General features: G+C 45.7%; 1 protein-coding gene across 1 annotated transcript in view; it reads left to right on the top strand.

Annotated features, from left to right (window-relative positions):
• UBE2F (ubiquitin conjugating enzyme E2 F (putative)) overlaps nt 1-22,251 on the top strand; it is a 125,154-nt gene that overhangs the window by 39,042 nt on the left and 63,861 nt on the right. Inside the window, exons 2-4 of the mRNA XM_036765811.1 lie at nt 136-269; nt 14,324-14,353; nt 16,877-16,942. Coding sequence (XP_036621706.1) covers nt 152-269; nt 14,324-14,353; nt 16,877-16,942 — 214 coding nt within the window. The 5' untranslated portion in view covers nt 136-151. The remainder of the gene's footprint in view (nt 1-135; nt 270-14,323; nt 14,354-16,876; nt 16,943-22,251) is intronic.

The raw sequence follows: 22,251 nt of genomic DNA, 5'->3' as shown, positions 1-22,251 counted from the left end.
CATAGGAATTTTATCGCTGAGGCTCTCCTTGTGTTCTTGCTACATGAGGCCCACCGCTCCTGTCATTATAGGAAACCTGTAAATCTTTAATACTTGACCTTAATTCACCTTGTTTTGCCCTTCTCTCTGTTCCAGGGTAAAGATAGCAGTAATGCTCACATTGGCGAGCAAATTGAAGAAGGATGAGGGCCTCAAAGGATCCCGCCCATCCGGCCCAGCCTCGGACTCCACTCGGAGAGTGTCTGTGAGAGACAAGCTGCTTGTTAAAGGTAATCAGTCAAAACCCACTTCAGCTCAGTGAAGCAAGTCAAGCTTAGTGGAGTTTCTTCCACTCCCAAAAACCAGCCTGTCACTGAACAAAGGGGCTTGTTTGAGAGCATCTGTTTAAAGCACCACCAGTTCCTAGTCTAGGCTCTGCAGGCCACAGGGACCTTGGAGATTACCTGGAAGCACTGCCTGCATTAGAGAGGCAGCGGGCATGATGCCCTGGCACTAATTACCAAGAAAAGGCTACCTTATGTTAAATGTCATAGTCAGCTTTAAAGATGGAAGAGGCCTTACAGCCCATCCAGTCCAGCTCCCTCATTTTACAGATGAGAAAAACTGAGACCTAGAAAGGGCAGTGAGCTGCCTAAGGCCATGCCAGCTGGTCAGCAGCAGGTCCTGCGATTTCAGGTCTAAGGCTCCTTCCACTTTGCCACACAACTCCCTGCCTAAGGTTTGCAGAGGGGCGCAATGTGTGGTGTAGTAGGAGAAGTGGGAGTCTTGTCCGTGGCCCTTCCTCTGCTCCCACAGCCACCGCCTGGTCCAGGCCCTGCTTGCTTCTCGGCTGGATGCCTACAGGAGCTGCCTGACTCCAGCTGCCAAGCTGCTTTTTCTAAGTTAGAGGTCTGTGAATGTCACCCCCTGCTCGGTGAGCTCCAGAGGCTCCCTGCTACCTCCAGAGCCAAATATAACCTGAGCTGTTCATCACCTGACTACTTCCTGGATCCCTGCAACTCATGCCCCCCCCCCCCCCACTAGGCCCTCTCCACACACTCTGTGATCCAGTGGCCAGGCTTCCTTACAGTTCCTCCTCCACTGCCAGATCCAGACCTTTGCAGGGGCCGCCCCTGCCTGGGATGCCCTTTGCCTCTCTTGCAGGTCCCCTGGCTTTCTCGAGGATGGAGCTCAGATAACACCTTTCTTTCCCTGCCCTTTCCCTGTTGTCCCAGCTGCTGACACCTTCTTCTTGTAGGTTATCTTTATCAGCTGTCTATTTTGTACTTGTGTCTTCTCCATTAGAAGGTATGCTCCCCGAGGACAAGGACTCACTCTTTTTGTTTTGTTTTACCTTGCTTGTGTCATCAGGGCTTAGCAGAGTGCCTGGCAGGTGGTAAGTGCTTACGAAATGTTTGTTGCCTGACTGAGTCAAGAGACCTGGGTTCTAATCCTACGTCCTTCCTTAACTCTCTGCATGATATCGGGCAAAGCATTTTGTCTTCTGGGTCTCATCAGTAAAATGAATGGATTGGACCATAGAACTCTGAGGTCCATTCAAGCGCTTAGGTTCAAACTCAGGAATATCTCAAACAAAATAAGGTTTTCTTAGAAGATTAACATGAAGAATCTCCTAAAACTGTTATTGGGATTCTAATAATGGAAGGTATTCATGGCGGAGCTCATCTGGAATGTTAGTCCCCAGACCCTTCCTATTTGGAAGAGGCTGCATATTTTCAGCATTCATTCAGCCAACTTCTTTGAGCACCAAGGCATTCTTAGAGCCTGTGGGACATAAATAAATGAGAGAAACTCTGCCCTTGAAGAGCTTATAACTAGCAATAATTTTACCTTTGTGTTTTATATTTTGCTTTGATTTAAAAAGTATATTTGCATTTGCTGAACCCAGCCATGTTGGGAAGTAAGGGGTATATGCTTGGCCTTTGGGAGAAACTGTGGAACAGCTTTTGTTCACAGATTCAGGGTAATTGGGTTCCTAATACTGTGATCACCTTCTAGAATAGAACAGCTCAGGCACCTGTTGTTGGTTCGAGCACTCCCTGAGAATGAGGGCTGCTCCTCTGTGCAGTGGGGGAGCCTCTGGAGGCCCTGGGCCCTTCCTCCCTTGAGGTCTTCAAGCACAGGCTAGATGATGAGCTCCTGAGGGTTTTGTAGGGATGATACAGTTTGGCCATAGTCCCTTCCAGCTCTGGGATTCACAGCTTCAGTTACTGGAAAGCCAATGGAATAAATCTTGCTGCTTTTACTATAGCTGAGTCTCGTAGGTATTGTGAAACCTGAACTCTAGAATGCTGTTTGGAGCTGGCATCTTCGGTAAAATGAGAGAGAATTTAGTACCAGGTTTATGCAGGTAGAATGGTCAGATTGAAAGCATTTGTCCTTCATAGAACACCTGCATTATGGTACTCCAGGAGAGGAAGCATTTAGTAATCGGGACCTGGGGATCTGCTAATAGGTTCTTAGTACACACAAAGTTAAGAGTTTGTACCTAGACATTCTTAGTGTTGATTTGACTGTAACTCCAAGTGGAAGAGGTGGGGAGGCCCCTCTGCAGTGAGAGTCAGGGTTTGACAAGATGTGGGCAAGGAGGCATCTGGCATGTGTCTTCAAGGTCCTTGCTGGATAACCCTAGAGCCGAAGAATCTAACTGGCCTGTTCATTTTGGCATCAGTTTCCAAGTTGACACATATTTCTAACGTGCAATTGCAGGTTCTGAGGACTGGAGAAAAAATGCATCATTTCTGAGCGTTGGGTGCTGTTTCTTTCCTTGTGAGAGTGGAGATGGCTAGCAAAGCTCTGATAGTACATCTGGTGGCCCTTTTCCTTCCCAGTTCTCTCCTTGCTCCTCTTCCCCTGCCCCTCTCCTTCAACTTTAATCAAGGCAGCAAGTCTTGTGGACAGAGCAGATTTGGAGTCAGAGACCTGGGCTCTGTACCCACCTCGGATAGTCATTTGCTAGCTGTTGCCCAATGGCTTAACTTCTCTGAGTGAAAGGGGAGTAAACATTTCCCCGAGTGTTTGCTTCCAATGACAGACAGTTGTTGGGATCAAAAGAAATGATGGCTTTTGTAAAGAATGGTGTATCTCTGTGAGCATTATGGGATGTCAGTGGCTTTGATGAGCAACTTCTCACCTTTTCTGTGGAGTTTAACTAGAAATGGTCCTGAGACAAGTCACTGTCCGGAGGTTTTCTTTTTTTGAAGTTAATGTTCTATGAATTATTGCAAGTGTTCTTTGTAATTGAATGAGAGTGTTGAATTTTAAGCTTATCTTTTTCAGACTTAGTTGAGATCATCTTCAGGACGACTCCAGTAACAGCATGAAAGGGGTGAATGTACCTCACTTTGTTCTCATACAGTTCTGATTTCTGTCACTAGGCCTCTGTTTTGAACACTTTTCTTTTAGCTTGGACATTTGAGCAACATGTATTTGAAAATGTTCTGTTTTTCTGGATCAGTGTTATATCTGGACAGTTGTGAGCAATAGCTCAGTCTGTGGTGATGCTCTGGTTCGAGTAGTTTATTTGTGGAATTTTTAAGGATATTTTGATGTCTTTCTTCCAGTTCACTTCATTCGCATTTTTGATGCAGTTCATGTAGGCATGGTTCTGAGAAGATGATATCTCACTTTTACTTAAAATGTCATCTAGTATTCCAAGCATGGTGGTGGATAGCAGTCGTATAATCCCAGCTGGTAGGGAGGCCAAAGTTGGCAGCATATCCCTTGACCTTGGGAGTTCTAGCCATCAGTCACCTAAGCCGGTTGAGTGCCCTAAGTCCAGCACCAGTATCAGGAGCCCCAGGAAGTGGGGGGTGGGAGGGGTCACTGGGCTCCCTAAAGAAGAACATTTGGAGCAGGTTAAAAGCTTCTACACCGATCCGTGGTAGGCTCAAGCCCTCAGGTGGCCTTGGTTTTATAGTCTGGGTGAGATAGGGAGATGCAGTCTCAGAATTGATGCATGTGACAGTTTGTTTAGAACCAGTTTTAGGAGATGTTTGCATACTGGTGTTTAAGGACCCAGATAGCAAGTGTCTATATTTCAGCAAGAATGTCTGAGTCTGCCTTCTACCATTAATTGTTGGAACCACATGAATGAGCCTGATTGAGAGGCCTTTCCTGAGAGTCAACAAACATTTATCAAGTACCTCCTCTTTGCTAAGTGTCAGGCAGAGTGCTTCGAGGTTCTGTAGAGTCAACTACATGGGCTACCAAGACCTTGTGTCTATAGTCTTGATTTGGTGGCTAGCCAGCTCTCCAAAGCCAGTTGTGGCCATGAAAATGATAAACTAAATAGCCACTCAGTAAGGATAGCCTTTCGGACGGACACCTTTGGCATATTGAGTACAACTTGTATTTTATGGAGAGTGTTTATACCTTGGAACCATGGACTTTTCAAGAATCTTGGGGGCCAGAGTGGTGTTCAGTTGGAAGTTTATAATCTGATATCTCAAATACTAATTGATATTCAAGTGGACTGTGTGATTTTATTTTAGTTGGGAAAGAAAAAAGATCCATTTTCTCAGAAAGATGTTTGATAAAATTGTGCTCCCCCCTCACCCCCCAGATGGCTTTCAGACAACTTTGGCAAGTAGATGAAATTTGGCTCATTCTTCTTATCACATACCCAGGAGGGCACTGCCAAAGCCAGGAAGACCAAGAGACAGGACTGGAGATGGAATATTGAGTCAAATGGAATCTTCAACTGTGGACATTTGGAACAGTTTGTAAAGAAGGAGGTTAAGGACAATGGGAAAACTGGAAACGTGCTGATCACGTTGAATACTTCGAGAATAAGATCAGAGTTATATCTGAGAAACAATGTTCCAAAGGTGGTTAAATTCCTTACCCAGAATACTTAAGGAGATCAGTCTTCATGGCTGGCTTTATGAGCTTTATTATTTCCAGATAAGTCAAGATTAGGGAGGATCAGGAGCTGACAAATATATGGAGCTATTTCTGTAGGGCTTTGCATTTTTAAGACAGTGTTCAAACAAATAAACATTTTATAAATACACTATAAATTGTTTTTCACTTTATGAATTATAAAAAAATCAAACATTTGAATGATGACATAGGCTAGATGTTTTGTTTTCCAATGATACTTGTAATTTCTTATCGCCAGGGCAAAATAGATTTCCCCCAAATGAGGTATAGTACAAAAAATACCCTGCATTATCTGGCAGGCCTCAATATAATATTGGCATTGATCACTCCTGGAGAATTTAGTGTTATGAAGCTTCAGATCTACCAAGCGATGCCTGAGATTGGCTTTAACTCCACCCTTGGAGGGCCTTCTCAGAGTCTGTCCTTTGCTTCTTCCTTCCTGTTGTGGAAATAAAATCTTGAAGGACTGCTCTCTGGGGGTCACGGATGCGGTCAAGTCCGTGATGGGGTTTCTTTGTTTTGTGCCCACACCCCTTCTTTGTCCTCTTTCGCCGTGACTTGACTGTTAGGATAGTCAGGGTCCCCTCTCTTCTCTAGCTAGCACCCCAAAGGACCAGATCAGTTCCTCCAAGAAAAAGCATTTTCTGTTCTTTTACAAGACCCTGCTCTTCATAGGAAAGGTTAGCTAGCTGGACGAGAAGCTGTGCTATTTACAGACTAATAATAATAGCTAGCCTAGATGTAGCACTTTAAGGTTTCTCAAAGTACTTTACAAATATTTTTCATTTTGTCCTTACAACCACCCTGGGAGGTAGATGCTGTTATAATCCCTGTTGTACAGAAGAGGGTAAGTGACTTGCCCATGGTCACACAGCTAGTATGAGGCTGGATTTGATCTCAGGCCTTCCTGCCTCCAGGTCCAGTGCTCTCTCTCATGGCTACCAGAGCTGTGTCCTGCATTTGTAATGGTGGTCTCTATAAGGATGCTTGGACATTTCCGTATGTGGTATAAGGGTAAGAGCCATTGAATCTGCCCTGTTCCCTGACTCTTAGCAGTAATCAGAGCACCATTTCCAGGGCAGATTTGGTGGGAATTAACAACTCTGTTTCCAAGTCTGTAATAGACAAGGGAAAAGCCAGTCATAGTTTGGCAGACGCTATAGATTTGAGGAGAATTGGTTTCAGAGGTTTCAGAAGAAGGCTAGGTGGGATCCAGCAGACCAGACTTCTAGAAGCACATTCCTCCCAGGAAGGATAGGAAACTTAAAAATGAAATTTCTAGGGGGCAGAGCCAAGATGGTGGCTGGAAAGCAGGGACTTGCCTAAAGCTCTCCCCCAGGACCCTCCAAACACCTATAAAAATGGCTCTGAACAAATTCTAGAACTGCAGAACACATGAAATAGCAGAGGGAAGCAGGGCTCCAGCCCAGGACAGCCTGGATGGTCGCTGGATAAGGTGTATTGCACCATGCTGGGAGCGGAATGGAGCAGAGCCCAGCATGGGCCACGCCCGGACCAACCAGACCAGGAGCCGGGCAGAACAGGCCGTAGCGCCCTGAAACATTGAGCTGTGACAGTTACCAGACTTCTCAATCCACAAACACCAAAGACAACAGAGAAGGTTAATGGGAAAAACTGCAGGGACAGAGTGAAAGGAGTTCCCGGTAGCCATCGCCCCAGGGGTGGTGGAGGTAGTGCAGCTCTGAGGCTGCTTACAGAGCTGCAGCTGCAGTTGCTTCTGGCCCCAGGCCCACCTGCTGGGAGGAATTAAGTGGCAGATCAGAGCGGGAGTGCAGAGCCTGCTTAGATCTGAGTCTCGGTCAGGGTTGGCGGTTCTTGTGGGAGGAAGACTGCTGGTGTGGCAGAGCCTGCTGTGTAGAAATAGCTCTGAAAACAACAGCACAGTCCCTCAAGCTTGGGACAAAGTACTCTGTACTCCACAAGCAGTCATACCCCACTGGAAAACTCAAGGGTCAAGTCATTGGCTGGGAACATGGCCAGGCCGCAAAAACGGACTCAGATTCAGACTCAGACTTTGGAATCTTTCTTTGGTGACAAAGAAGACCAAAACATAGAGCCAGAAGAAGTCAACAAAGTCAAACAGCCTACATCAAAAGCCTCCAAGAAAAACATAAACTGGTGTCAGGCCATGGAAGAACTCAAAAAGGATTTGGAAAAGCAAGTTAGAGAAGTAGAGGAAAAATTGGGAAGAGAAATGAGAAGGATGCGAGAAAACCATGAAAAACAAGTCAGTGACTTGCTAAAGGAGACCCCAAAAATACTGAAGAAAATAACACCTTAAAAAATATATTAATGCAAATGGCAAAAGAGCTCCAAAAAGCCAATGAGGAGAAGAATGCCTTGAAAGGCAGAGTTAGCCAAATGGAAAAGGAAGTCCAAAATACCACTGAAGAAAATACTACCTTAGAAATTAGATTGGAGCAAGTAGAAGCTAGTGACTTTATGAGAAATCAAGATATTATAAAACAGAACCAAAGGGATGAAAAAATGAAGACAATGTGAAATATCTCATTGGAAAAACCACTGACCTGGAAAATAGATCCAGGAGAGATAATTTAAAAATTATTGGACTACCTGAAAGCCATGATAAAAAAAAAAAGAGCCTAGATATCATCTTTCAAGAAATTATCAAGAACTGCCCTGATATTCTAGAGCCAGAGGGTAAAATAGAAATTGAAAGAATCCATCCATCACCTCCTGAAAAAGATCCCAAAAAGAAAACTCCTAGGAATATTGTCGCCAAATTCAAGAGCTGCCAGATGAAGGAGAAAATGCTGCAAGCAGCCAGAAAGAAACAATTTGAGTATTGTGGAAACATAATCAGAATAACCCAGGATCTAGCAGCTTCTACATTAAAGGATCGAAGGGCTTGGAATATGATATTCTCGAGGTCAGTGGAACTAGGATTAAAACCAAGAATCACCTACCCAGCAAAACTGAGTATAATGCTCCAAGGCAAAATATGAACTTTCAATAAAATAGAGGACTTTCAAGCTTTCTCAGTGAAAAGACCGGAGCTGAATAGAAAATTTGACTTTCAAACACAAGAATCAAGAGAAGCATGAAAAGGTAAACAAGAAAGAGAAATCATAAGGGATTTACTAAAGTTGAACTATCTTGCATACATTCTTACATGGAAAGATGATGTGTATAATTCATGAGACCTCTGTATTAGGGTAGCTGAAGGGAATATACGTATATATAGACCGAGAGCATAGGGTGAGTTGAATACGAAGGGATGATATCTAAAAAAAATAAAATCAAATTAAGGGATGAGAGTGGAATATATTGAGAGAGGGAGAAAGGGAGAGCTAGAATGGGGTAAATTATCTCACATAAAAGTGGCAAGAAAAAGCAGTTCGGTTGGAAGGGAAGAGGGGGCAGGTGAGGGGGAATGAGTGAATCTTGCTCTCGTTGGATTTGACCTGAGGAGGGAATAACATACACACTCAATTGGGTATCTTACTCCACAGGAAAGAAGGAGGAAGGAGATAAAAAGGGGGGGACAGTAGAAGGGAGGACAGATAGGGGGAGGAGGTAATCAAAAGCAAACACTTTTGAAAGGGGACAAGGTTAAGGGAGAAAACTGAATAAAGAGGGATAGGATGGGAAGGAGCAAAATATAGTTAGTCTTTCACAACATGAGTATTGTGGAAGGGTTTCACATAATGATATGCATGTGGCCTATGTTGAATTGCTTGCCTTGTTAGGGAGGGTGGATGGGGAGGGAAGAAGGGAGAGAATTTGGAATTCAAAGTTTTAAAAGAAGATGTTCAAAAAAAAAGTTTTTACATGTAAGTAGGAAATAAGCTATACAGGCAATGGGGCGTAGAAATCTGTCTTGCCCTACAAGAAAGGGAAAAGGGGATGGGGGAGAATGGGGTGACAGAAGGGAGGGCTGACTGGGGAACAGGGCAATCAAAATATATGCCATCTTGGAGTGGGGGGGAGGGTAGAAATGGGGAGAAAATTTGTAATTCAAACTCTTGTGGAAATCAATGCTGAAAACTAAAACTATTAAATAAATAAATTTAAGACATTTTTTTTTAAAAAATGAAATCTCTAAACACACAGAGAAATGGTTCTGATGAAGAGGCAAAGAGTGTTGTCTAAATAGACACATGTGATGTACAGGGAGCTCCCTAGCTCAGGTTTTTTAAAATATACAGTAGATAGATGGAAGGACAAGAGGTAGGAGGTGAGTAGAAAGGACTATCAGTATAGTGTCAGGAGCCCAAGCCCAGAGTATGCTGAGGCTTGAGAAGAGACCCAAGGAGAAGAGAGAGCTTCAGGTAGATGGGATCATGATGATGTGACAGAAGGCAAAGTTGCTGAACCTGTAGTTTGCTTGTCTTCTCTGGCAAAGAGAATGAATATTCTTTGGACTGGGTTGGACCAAGAGAAAATGGCCAGGAGGGTATTGATGGCCAAGATAAGCAGGGAGGCAGAGAGCACTTGATGCCCTTAATGAATTCAGGTCACTAGATTCAGATGAATCACACCTTCTGGTACTGAAAGACTTTGCAGATGTGATTGCTGAGTCCCTTGGAGTGACTTTTGAAAGATCTTAGAAAACAGGAGGCATAGCAAAGACGTGGAGAAGAGCAAAGTGGTGTCCTGATTTGTTGTTTGTTTAAGGGAGAAGGAAATTCAGACCATTATAGGCCACCATTTTGACTTTAATTTCTGGCATTCTGACTTCTGGGTTTTGGAGCTATGTGTGATAGAGGTGGCTGATGGTCTGAGACCCCTGAAGCTTCCTTGTCAGGCACAGATCTGCATTTTCTGTCTCCTTTCAGTTTGTGCCTGCGTTTGGTAGTAGAACATTCCACCGAGTTTTCACTGGGTGGTTCCTTTCTGGCCTGAATCCTACATATGGCCCCTGAGCATTTTTCAAACTGGTCGACTCCCTGTCTGCCCTTTTTCTTTTCGTCTTCCTTAATTTAGCCAGCCTCTTTTCATTTTCTCTAGGATCTCTCTCTTACCTTCATTTATAAGCATATTTGTATGATTTACTGCATAATCTCACAGACAATAGAAATCCTGGGAGTTTAGATTCTTTTCACTGGAAGATAAAGAAGTGAGTCACCTTTAGCAAGAGGCCACATCTTAGTAGACAGCTGATTTAATGTGCTTTTATCAGATGCTAGTAGTTTACAACGTCTGCCAAAGGCAGCAGTACAGAGGTGGGGAGAGTGGCAGTGAATTCTACCCTAGGAGCTGGTCACATTAAATCACAAAGTCGGCCAACCTTGATTTGCTTCTCTGTCCAGCCCTCCTTCCCTCTCACACTTCCCACCCCACATTTGGCCTGTCACTAAAGGTAAAACAGTCCTTGCCCTCTCAAATCTGGCATTCTCGTGGGGAGGCAGTAGCACACACATAGCCACATTCAGGACACAGTGGAAGGCGATTTTGGAGAAAAAGAATAACAGTCATGAAAAGCAGCATTTTGCAAAGCATTGTAACAGATGTTACCCTGTTGTATCCTCACAACAGCCTTGAGAAGCACATGCTGCTCTTATCTCCATCCATGAGGAAACTGAAGCTGGGAGAAATTAAGCGGTCACACAGTTAGGACGCATCTGTGGCAGCATTTAACTCAGAGATTACCAATTCCAGGCTCACTGTTCTTCACCGTGCCACCAGCTGTCTCTAGGCAAGGCACTATAGGGAGAGAAGAAAGGCCTCCTGCAGAAGGTGGGGCTTGAGCAAAGGCTTGAGAAAAACCAGGGATGCTGAGAGGCACAGGTGAGGAGGGAGGGAGGGAAGATAGGAGAGAGACAGATGGGGTGGGGGGGGGAAGAGAAGAGACAGAGAGGGGGGAGGGGGAGGAGAGACATGGAGAGAGAGAGGCAGAGAAGAGGTGGAGACAGAGAGAGACAGAGTAGAGACACAGAGACAGAGCGGGGAGAGGGGGGGTGAGAGAGAGAGAGGGAGAGAAGGGGGAGAGAGAGAGGCAGAGGAGGGGTGGAGAGAGAGAGAGACAGAGAGCAGAGACAGAAGGGGGAGAGAGACGGGGCGGGGGGAGAGAGACAGGAAGAGGGGGGGAAGAGAAAGAGGCAGGGGGAGAGAGACAGAGAGGCAAAGAGAGACAGAGAGAGGGTTTAAGTATGTAACAATAAGTAGGCTAGTATGACTGGATCATAGAGAACGTGGAGGGGAATAATGTATCTGTAGCCTGGAAAGGTAAATTTACTTCTTTAAAAACAAACTAGCCTTAACAGAAGTTCACAGTTCCTAATACAATACTCTTTCTTGTTCTTTTTATATCTTGGTTTGTTTGTGTTTGTTGACTATTACCTTCACAATAAAAAGGAAAGAAGTTTTAGAAGAATATTCATGACTCTCTTGAAGACCCACACTCACTCATTCACACACTCTCTCTCTCCCCCTCTCTTTTTCTCTCTATTTCTGTCTCTCTCCTGTCTCTGCCTCTCTCTCCCTCCTTCCCTCCCTCTCCCCCTCCCTCTTTCTGTCTCTCTCTCTCCCCCTGTCTCTCTCCCTCTCTTTCTCTCTCTCCCCCTCTCTCCCTCTCTTTCTCTCTCTCTCTCCCTCCCACGCTCTCTCTCTCCCTCTCTCTCTCTCTCTCTTTCTCTCTCTCTCTCTCTCTCTCTCTCTCAGGTCTAGGGCTTTGTGACACAGTGCTATATTATCAGTTTGCATCACATGGGCAATCTCAACATTGTTTGATAAGACCTTGCTCCTTCTCTCCACGGAAAGATGGCCAACACCTAGGAGCAGCACAGCTTCCCGTTGACAGTGGTTGTCTTGGTCTATTACTTAGATTCCTTGTTGGGGGAGGGCCTGTAAAGGCCACTTTGCTTTACTGAGTCAGTTGCCTTTTACAATGCACACATGGTAAAGGGGGTCATTGTGTGCTTGGAATTTAGGGCATCATGTGACCTTGAAGACGTGATTTGCTGGAGAGCATCATTTGTGAAATCCTGCCTGCTCCCTTTTCTTGTTTTCATCAGTGATGCCTTCAGCAGGCACATAGATCTTTCCCATAAAGATGAGCAGATAAGTGCATACATCAGTAATCAACAGGGTTCTCTCCATCACTTTCTGGGGTCTTCATGTTTATGGTTCCCCCCCCCATTATTTGGCATCTTTTCCTTTAAATATCTGGTGAAAAAACCAGTCCCTTAATTTATGATGCAAAGTAGACCTCCATCTTGGCACATGGCCAGTGTGGGAATTTGTTTTGCTTGACCACGAGTATTTGTCACAAGGGTTTCTTTTTCTTTTTTTAAATTGGGATAGAGTGAGAACATAAATGCTTGCTAATTGAAAAATAAAATGAAATGAAAACAAATGATAACGACGACCAAGCCCTTAACGCTTTTGGGATTCTTTCCTCCAGCACAGAGCCCTCCCTCAGTGTGTGCTTTGTCCAGGCCCATCTGTAGCACAGCCAGGCTGCAGGTCATGGCTTCTCATTCACGGCTGGTGAAGTTGGATCATTACAGAAACTTGGACAGATCTGGTCCATTTTTGATCTGTTGGCTCCTCATTCACCGCTGGTGACGTTGGATCATTACAGACACTCAGACAGATCTGGTCCATCTTTGATCTGTTGGCTCCTCATTCACTGCTGGTGACGTTGGATTGTTACAGAAACTCAGACAGATCTGGTCCATTTTTGATCTGTTACCCCAATAGTTTTACACGGTGCTTGGCACATAGTATGCCTTGAATAAAGGTTTGTTAACCAACCGCTTAGAAATGCCGGGCTCATTCGGTAACCTTTATATATCTTGTGGTTGTTCGCCACCCCCATGAGAATGACTCTGGCTGGGGAGTTTTAAAGGGCGAATGAACAAATTCTAGATAATAACTGGGAATGACAACAATGGGGGAAGGAGAAGCGGAGTGTTTACCTAGCGCCTACTGTGTGCTGGGAACTGTGCTAAGAACTTTACAAATATTATCTCATCCAGTCCTCACAGCAACCCTGTGAGGGTGGTGCTGTTATCATCCCTATTTTACACATGAGGAGACTGAGGCAAGCAGAGGTTAAGTGACTTGCCCAGGGCCACACAGCTGGTAAGTGTCTGAGGCTGGATTTGTGGTTCCGATCTTGGTGACTCCAGGCCCAGCACTCTAGCTGCAATAGGTGTCCTCCTTGACCACTGGGGACATTAGATGGATGTGATTGTACGGGGGGTTTATGATGGATGTGGGCATTTGGCCCTTCTGGAGTGCTGTGAAAATCTCAGGTCATTTCCCCTCCAACCTTCAGCACCTCATTTTCCACAAAAGAAGCAGCAGAAAGTTTGGGACCCTTCCCATCCCTCCCACCCCTATTACTGGAAATTGCAAATTGCTTTGCAAACCTCAAAGTGCAGTAGAAATGTGAGAGTAATTGCTCTCTGCACACCTTGCTGTTTTCCCTTTCCCTTTTCTACCTATTGCTTGTGCTACCCCCTGGACCAGCCTAGATCTGCACGCTGTTGGCTCCCTTGCCTTATCTAGAGTCTCTCCTCTCTGGGCTTTTGGGATGATGCTGTTTCCTGATCCTCTTACTAAGACTGACCTCTCCTTAGGCTCCTTTGCTAGTTCATCAGCCGCATTGCCCCCCTCTCCTCCCCTCCCTTCCCCTCTCCTCCCGTCCTTTCTCCTCCCTTGCCGCAGAGCCACTACCTCTTCTCCTTTACTTGGTATACATGGTCCAGGGCCACTAGTTCTCCCCACTCTCTTGGCAGAGAGATTGCTGCATCAACCAACCATCCCACATGTAACACCGAAGAGCCACTGGGGAGTGACCTATGTCAGGGATGCTACAGGTTCCACTGACTAAATATAAGGAATTGTCCCCCTGCTTCTGAGCCCAACCCTCTCTGAAACCTGGGGTAAGATACTCACGATGTTGGTTGGGCAGATGACAAGACAGGCATTGATGACAAACGATTTTTGTTAGCAAATGAGATGACATATCCAGCGCACTGCGTAAATGTGAGTCGTCACTGTCATCATCATCAGTATTCTGATGGGAAATAAATATAGATATCAGCAGAAACATTATCCGCATGGCTTCTGGAAAACTGTGTCCCGTGTCTCTTTCATGGCCTCTGAGTGACACGCAAGTGTCCAAGAGAGATCACTGAGGGAATGTCAGGTCTGCTTTGGACAGTACGTTGTCAGATGGCTGCCATGGTAACATCAGGACACTGGCATTATTCAGGAGAGGCTGTCGTTAGGGAATATGTTGGCCTGCTTTGTCCTCTGTGCTACTTCTTTTAAAAGTCTGGAGTTAAGATTTTTCACCAATTTAGTGAAAGTCGAGCTTCTTTTTAACTAGTGCAATGTACTGAGGTTTTTCAATATTCTAGAAGCCTCTGTCCATTTGGGACAGATTTTGTCTGAAAATGCATTAATTGACCGGCACTAACCAGAATCTTTTTGTTTTCTACAGAGGTTGCAGAGCTTGAAGCCAATTTACCTTGTAAGTACCGAGCTGGCCATGACGGAGTCTCCACAGTCCACAGTGACTCTGTGGAGAGGCGCTGTGTTCTTTAATCTTGCAGGAAGCCCACCCGTTGCCCATTTCTACCTTTACTTTGGCTTCTGACTTTTCATTATGAGGGAGGTTCCCCCCACCCAACCCATTTTCTCTGAAGGTGATGTGGCTGCCTTTGTTAAAAGACAAATGAAAATCCTGAGAAGCAGAGTCACTTTACGTGTTCTCAGGGCAGCAGCAGTGATCTTGTTAGGCACAGACTATATATAAGCCCATGCTCATTACGGTGGTTCTGACCAGTCTTTCTCAAAAGGGCCTGTTTCCAAATAACGGGAAGGATGGAGAGAGGGAACTGTTCTTCTTCAGCCTCAGTTCATTGAGTTTTGCAGACTCCTCTGTATCTGGTCCCTATATACAAATCCAAATGGCTCTTCACATCCTCATCTCAGAAAGGTCACAGTTACCCATCATTTTTTCTTGGTTGCTGATGCTGAGAATGTGTTTCATTTTTGTTTTAGTTTATAGAATTGTAGCTTTGGCTCAACTTTATTTGGTAGTCTAGGAGGAAAAATCAAAACAAATCTTTTCTTTGAAACAAGATTTGATTTGATACCCTTACTGTTGAAAAGTACACCCAGCTGTCCTTCCTCGTCAGTGGAGGTGGATGAGTTTCAACCTCACCTCACATAGTCCCTCTTTTCCATCTCCCCGAAACGCCCACACTAAAAACGGAACAGAGACACTTTTACCAAAGTATTGTTTGCTGACCTGTCTCCATGGCTCAATCTGAGGCAGGACACAAAATGCCAAATGACACACTTTGGTTGTGAGGTCAGAAATCTTTCCACAAATCCCACAAAAACAGTTTTACTTTTTGCTAAAGCTCTTGGTAGAGAAGTATTGGCAGTGAGCGTACCTGTTCGAGTCTCATCCCCCTTTACAGATGGATCACCTAGCGGAGGCAAAACTCGTTCGGGCCCTAAAATAGGCTCTTCCAGCTCTGGATCCCATGACTCTGTGACTAAAACCATACCTGAAAGCGTCATGTCAGCAGACTGACAGATGAAACCACAGGGAAAAGCTCCATTCAGGCCTAGAGAAAAGTAAGTTCGTGAACAAGACAAAAGTGGAAAACAAACGACTTTGTCTTTTGATTCCTCTACTCCACAGTCCTCTTTTGATGTCACATGTCACTGTGATGTGGAGACACTTTGGGCTTTGAAAGCAAGCCCCACCACAGGAGGAACCTTGAGCTCTGGGCCCAATGCAGCAGGCAGGCCCCAGCCAGCTAGAGAGTGAGGGGGCACTGCCCACAGAAAGCCAGATGTGAGGCCAGAGGCCTAGTGGAAGGTCCACACCCTCGGAAGTGTTTTAAACAACCACTTGGGGCCTCTGTTTTGTGGATCCTCAGGGCACTTGTTTTGTTCATTTCTAGTAGCTCGCATAATCTGTATTTGTGTGCATTGAAATATGTGAACTTCAGGCACCACATGTAGAAACAAAATCACATGAAATGGATTGCCCACCAACCGGCTGGCAGATGGGACCTTCCCATGTCCACAGACACTGTCGAGGGAGATGACACGGCCAGCCACTTTCAGGTGTCTCTTAAAGGTCATGAACTGTTTGTTCACAAGTAGAACCATCATTCATGCATTTCAAAAGCTGTCCTGGAGCTATCGACATTTTCATGTCTGTGTGTTGCTAAGGAGATGCCAATTGAACTGTTGGAGCCACAACGATTAGCTCACCTCTCAGCCTTCGTGCTGCCTATTTTCAATAAATATTTATCTTGGTAACAAATCCTATCTGCTAAATGGTGTTCAAGGTGTTAAGGAAAATTTAATACCAATAATATCCCCCCAAGAGAAAAAGCTCTCTTGGGTATGTTTGTCTTTGTGTGCCAACCTCAGCTAAATAAATATATATCATAGTGGGATTTCCTTCTGCCTAGTCTTAGGAAAAAATTATGTAGTAATACAAGAATGATCTAGTTCCTGACATGTTCTGTGAGGGACCGGTGCTAATGTGTAAAAAGAAACCAAGTGAGAGAGTTAGTTCTAGCTCAAGGGCTTCTGGGGTTCTAGATTCCCTTTAGAAGGCGATGCCCAGTTGTGCTCCTTTCCTTTGGTCTTTATTCTTGTGCCTGTGGTTATGCTTTTCTCTTTGGAAGAGGTGACCCCAGAGATCACCGATTCTTCTCTTAATGTACAAGTAACAGCACAGTGCCTGACACATAGTAGCTACTTAATAAATGTTTATTGATTTTTCCAACTGGAGCCTTTATTGTGGCCAGGACACAGTATGACTTGGAGGGAATCTGCCTGGCGCCCTGCCGTGGAACCTGTGGTGTGCTGAGTGGCCCAGCAACTTGCAGTTCATGCCATCAGTCAGTCATGGCCACGAGCCATGTGGCCATGGGCCACAGGGCACCCCCACCCCCACCCCCCATGCTGGCTGTCTTCTCTCTGGCTTTCACACTTTCCTCATGATTGTTTTCTTTTGTAGGTACATGTAAAGTGAATTTTCCTGATCCAAACAAGCTTCACTACTTTCAGCTAACAGTCACCCCAGGTAATGTTTTTAGATAATTCGTAGATCCATGTGTGGGGTTATCAATGGGACCCTCCCTTCTCTGACCCCCTCATTGTGTGTATGTGAGACCCTTCCAGCTTCCCATAGGCCTCTGAAGCTGGAGAATGCAGGGTCCCTGCCAGGCCATAGTGGGAATCAGAGGACATGCATGCAGGAGGATGTTTAGAATGGAAAGAATTTCTTCTTTTTAAAACCTTTAGACTTTTTTTTTAAAAAAAAACCTCTTCCAGTTTTTAATTATCATTACTTTTTGCGATTTGAATCAGTTTTTGGTGTGATTTTTTTTTTTGCTCCCTCATTGACAGTGTTTCCTTCAGTCTTTAAAAGCTGTTCATGAGTGAATATGGTGTGTGCCTGATGAAGGATGAGAGCTGGACGTAGTGAACCAGAATTTTTGAAGTAATCGGATAAAATTTACACCATAAATTCGTGTGATATTTAATGATGATTCTCATTACTGTGCTGCGTAGCAGTTAGATAGAAGCACTGAGCATTTGGCATAAGTTGTGTGACTTATATGTAGGATTTTCTGGGGTTAGCTCAGGATGGGCACGGGGGACTTGGCAGACCCCTTTGTCAGGTAGGGCTTGGGAGGAACTCAACTGTGCCCTTTCCTTCTCCAGCAGCGACTACGCCAAGGGTGTCTCATTGATGCTCCCTCCTGCCTCGGCATCCTAGGAGCCGGGCTCGTCTTAGGGCAGACGTAGCTAAGATGGACAGAGGGAGAATGCATAGTCAGACAGGGTTCAGTCAGACCTGGGCTTCAGGAGCCAGGCAGGAAGCTGATGAATTGGGAAAGAAGCAAAGTTGTTCCCACTCCTTGGCCCACCACAAGCCCAACACAGAATCACTTGTTTCTTTTCATTCTCCCTCAAAGTAAGCAGAACAGTATAATTTTAAGGGAAGCTTCCCAGCCCCCCAGTTCTCCCAGTTATACCTTTGGGAGGATTGTAGCCATTTGAGGGAGGAGAGAACCCCTGATAGCCACTTAGCTGGCTGATTAGATCAGTGGTTGGGGGAAACTTGAGCTGATGGTTTCAGTTTACAAAGTATTTTATACACATTAGCTCATTCGGTGCTTGTGTTAGCTCTGTGTGGCGGACAGAGTACTTATCTGCGTTTTTCAGATGCAGAGACTGAGGCTAGAAGGGTCTAAGTGCCTTGACCAAGTCACCCCGCCTGTCAGCCTCGTAGCTAGGACAAGAACCCAAGGACTCTGCCTAGAGCCAGCTTCTTTCTAGTTCGTTCTGATCCTGACTGCTGAGGCTTTGGGGAGATGCCCCAGGGGAATCTCCCCCTTTGTGTGTGGGAGGAAAAAGAGCAGGGGGAGGTGGGGTGGCCTGGGATGGGGGGCGTTGGTTGGCCAGAGCACAGAGGAGCCAAACACAGCATTGCTTGACTCTGGCATTGAGCAGGAAGGAACCTCATCCAGCCTCATGCCCTAATTCTGCAGACGGGGACACTCGGGTTCAAGGTCACCCAGTTAGTGTGAGTGGTAGGGCATGTTTGTTTAAATCAGTGTGGTGGCAGGGTGTCCCGACCCCCTCCACCTTCTCCGTGTGTCCTTAATGAACGTCACACTGTTCCTAAGAATTGACAGGAGATCGGGGGTCATCTCTGTTTGCCCCTTGCCTTCATCCCTCATTGGACTCATCACCAAGTTCCTTCCATTCTGACTTCTTCGATCTCAGATTTGTCACACTGCCACTTAGCCCAGCCTGGCCAAGCCTGGCCATGGTGAAGTTGTGCCCGCTCTTGATGGTCTCCCTTTCTTTTTCCAGACATTTCTTCTCTGTCTTTGTCCTCGTCCATTGCAGAGTATAGAACCTAGGCCTGGCCTCTTATCTCACAGGGCCTCACCCAGCCCCTTGTGGGGCTCTCCCCAGAGACAGGACCTCACTTGGTGACTGTGTGGCCCCCTCTCTGGGCCTCAGTTTCCACCTCTCTAAAATGAGGGGGTAGATTAGGTGATCTCCAAGGTCCCTTCTTGCTCTAAACCTACAATCTTGTTCTTGGGTTAGACAGTGGCCTTTTCCTTTTCTTCTCATTTCTGTTGTCCGTATCTTCCTCTAAACCCTCCCTTGAGGGGCCTTCCTCTGCTCCTTCAGCCATCTCTCAGGTCCCAATGTCACACCCTATCATGTCCTTAATCCCCAGTGCTCTTGGGGATGGGTTTTGTGCCATTCTCCCTCATTGGTGTAAAGCGTTGCTCTTGCTTCTGCTCCCTTTTCATTGGGGGTTTCCAGGCTGGACTGGGAGGAGAAGGGCTTGTAGGGGCTGTATGTAACATAAGACTGGCAAGTGAAAGGTGCCCTAGGACCAAACTGTGGAGATGGTAGCTCACTAATCTCAGCCTTCTGGGCTCTTTCCTGGTTTGGCCTGTCTGAGGCTATCACTGCACAAGTGAGCTGGGACTAGATGGGGGGTTTCCTCTTAGAAGAGCAAAACCTTAATTTCTATAAAAATGGATTTAAAAAATCATACACTTTTCTCTATCCTGGATGGGGACTTTCCTGGTTCCACAGCTTGAGGCCACTTAGGGTAGCTCTCTGCATCTGCCTCCCAGCCTGCCAGGTACAGATGACCCTTCCTCAGCTCCCAGAAGGGGATTTTCCAGATGACTTAAGCATGGTCCTTTTTGTAACTACACTTTTTATGTTCATTCTTTGCTTCTCTTCCTAAATGACTGAGTGCTTCTGCCTCAGTAGACCAAGCGTATTAAAGGGTGTTCCCCAGAAGCACTTTCTCGGTGACTGACGCGCAGTGGTTGTGTGCCTACCTTGTAGGTGTGAGGAGGGGGGCGTCATATGGTCAGCCCCTGATTTCTGTGCCCCTAGACTCGTACCACCTCTGCCTCTTCCTTCTGTGGGCTGTCACCAGTTGATGAGGTGTGCGGACTTGTTCTGATCCAAACTTTACACCCAGTCATGTGGTCCAAAGGTGGCTCCCCCTCTGCAGAAAAGTCAAATTCATGAGCTTGGTAACTGGCGGTTAGGGGGTCCTTTAAGGTTTGCAGAACCCTGTTCATATCTCATTGGATCCTCACAACAACCCTGACAGGGAGGTCCATCATCATCCCCATTTTATAGACAGGAAACTGAGGTTGACTTGCCCAGGGTCACACAGCAAGGCAGTGTCTGAGGCAGGATTTGAACTTGAGTCTTCCTGATTCCAAGTCTAGCGTTCTTACCCACTCTTTGTGCTGTCTTGCTTCCTTTATGACAGCCGTTTGCTGCTCAGAGACCCAGCTAGATCAGTCCAAAGGCCATATTACTATAGTGGGTGACCAATATAATAATGATAATATATGCGGGTACCTACATAGCTGTAAGGGTTGCAGAATGCTTCACACGTATTTTCTTTTTTTAAATAGTACTTTATTTTTCCTAATTACACATAGAAACAGTTTTTAATATTCATTTAAAAGATGTTTGAGTAAGTTTTAAAAACAAATGTTAAAAATTGTCTTTACATGTGACTGGGCAAAAATAAGAATACTCAATAAAATAAGAAAAACCTTTTTTGGTTTCACATCTTCCCCCTCCCTCGCCTTTCCCCTTCCTGAGACAGTAAGCAGTTTGATAGAGGTCATACATGCACATGTATTTTCTTAAGGTGTGTGCACAGAAGTATTCTGGTGGGGCCGGGAATCCTTATTGTTGTTTAGTTATCATCCTTAAGAGAGGTGTGTGCACGGCCAACTTTGGGGGCTGAGGCTTTGGTAGAAAAGTCCCTTCTCTTTTGTGACACCCCTTGTGCCCAGAAGATGCTGGCACGCTCGTTGGTGACTTGGTAGTGAATCTGGACATTCTCTTTGGTGGCTTGAGGGTCAGTGTGGGGGTTGAGGTCATAACAATGTTATGACTTACCTGGGAATTGCCCTGGGCATTTCTGTATTTAAACAAAAAATGGTGGTACCTGGACCAGTTTTCATGATACATTTCTGCCAGATTGATTCAGAAGGCACCCGCAGCCCAAGCCCTGTAACACAGGAGCCCCATTTAGAGAGGGAGAAGCTCAGCCCAGCGTCTGAAAGGCCCACAGGGGCCGAAACGTTTCCCCATTGGGATAACCCCATCGTGCTTCATCTCGGCCCCTGATTCCCAACCTCCATTGGCGATGGAGGACAATCCTTCTCTGGAGCCAGCCTCTGGGGCAGCACGTGGACCGGCCAGGCCCTGAGAGAGACAGATAGTGTCCAGAGCCCATGTTTTATAGCACCTTAAGGTTTCTTGTCCTGGGAAATTAAAGCAAGTTGCCAGGACAGTGACATGGAGACAGAAGAGAGAGGAATCAGACTCATAAATAATGGTCTAATACAGATTGAAAGCTTGAGAAAATTAGCATGCTGTAAACCCCCCAGGAGCCTTTCAGCTAATGGTGTAGCACAAACATCCCATGGGCATTTGTCCTGGGTGTTGACTCAGCCTGCTCTAAATTTTACACAGAGTGGTGTGTGGTGTTTTTAGAAAGATTTTTAAAAAAATTTTAAAATTCTGATTTTAATGAATCTGCCTTCCCCCTCCCCACCTCCAACCCCAAAGCATTTCCAACTCAGGAAGCATTTATTAAGTGCCTACTGTGTGCCAGGCACTGTGCTAAAGCCAACGATCCTCCCTGCCCTCAAGGAGTTCCCAGTCTAATGGGGAGAGAAAACATGCAGCCAGCTGTGTACAGATCAGGTGTACATGGGAAGCTTGGGGAGAATCTCAGTGGGAGGAAGCCAAGAAGATTGAGGAGGACCTGGGCAGGCTTCATGCAGAAAATGGGATTTTAGCAGACACTTGAAAGAAACTGGAAGCAGCAGCTCTTGATGACTGTGATATCAGAACCTGGGCAGGGGACCATGGGAGGCTGGGAGTGGGGGGATGGGGGGGGGGGCGGGGAGCCGCCGTCTGTGAAGGAGGATGGAATGCAGACCGATGAATCTCGGGAACACACAGCTTTGAAGACACAGAACCTGGTGCTATTTTCAAAGCTGTCTGCACTTCATTCTGTTTTCTCCGGCACATTTTCAGAAATGCTTCTATGGCCGTTTTTTAGAAAGATATTCTAATAAATATCTCCACTGGGAGTTATCGGAAGCTTTGTTTTTTGTTTTTTTTTAAATTAAAGGCAGCGTAGCGTAGAGCATAGAGAACAAGCCTCAAAGCCAGGGGGCCCTGAACCCAGATTCAGCCTCTGAGCCCCTAGCAGTGTGACCCTGGACAAGTCACTGAATCTCAGTGCTCTCTGATTTACAGAGAAAGTCTGTAGTCTACAGTCATAGAGGGAGACTCCTTACCTGG

The sequence above is a fragment of the Trichosurus vulpecula genome, chromosome 7 (genome assembly GCF_011100635.1).
Source record: "Trichosurus vulpecula isolate mTriVul1 chromosome 7, mTriVul1.pri, whole genome shotgun sequence".
Classification (NCBI taxonomy): Eukaryota; Metazoa; Chordata; class Mammalia; order Diprotodontia; family Phalangeridae; genus Trichosurus; species Trichosurus vulpecula.
This window is presented reverse-complemented; position numbering and strand designations above follow the sequence as displayed.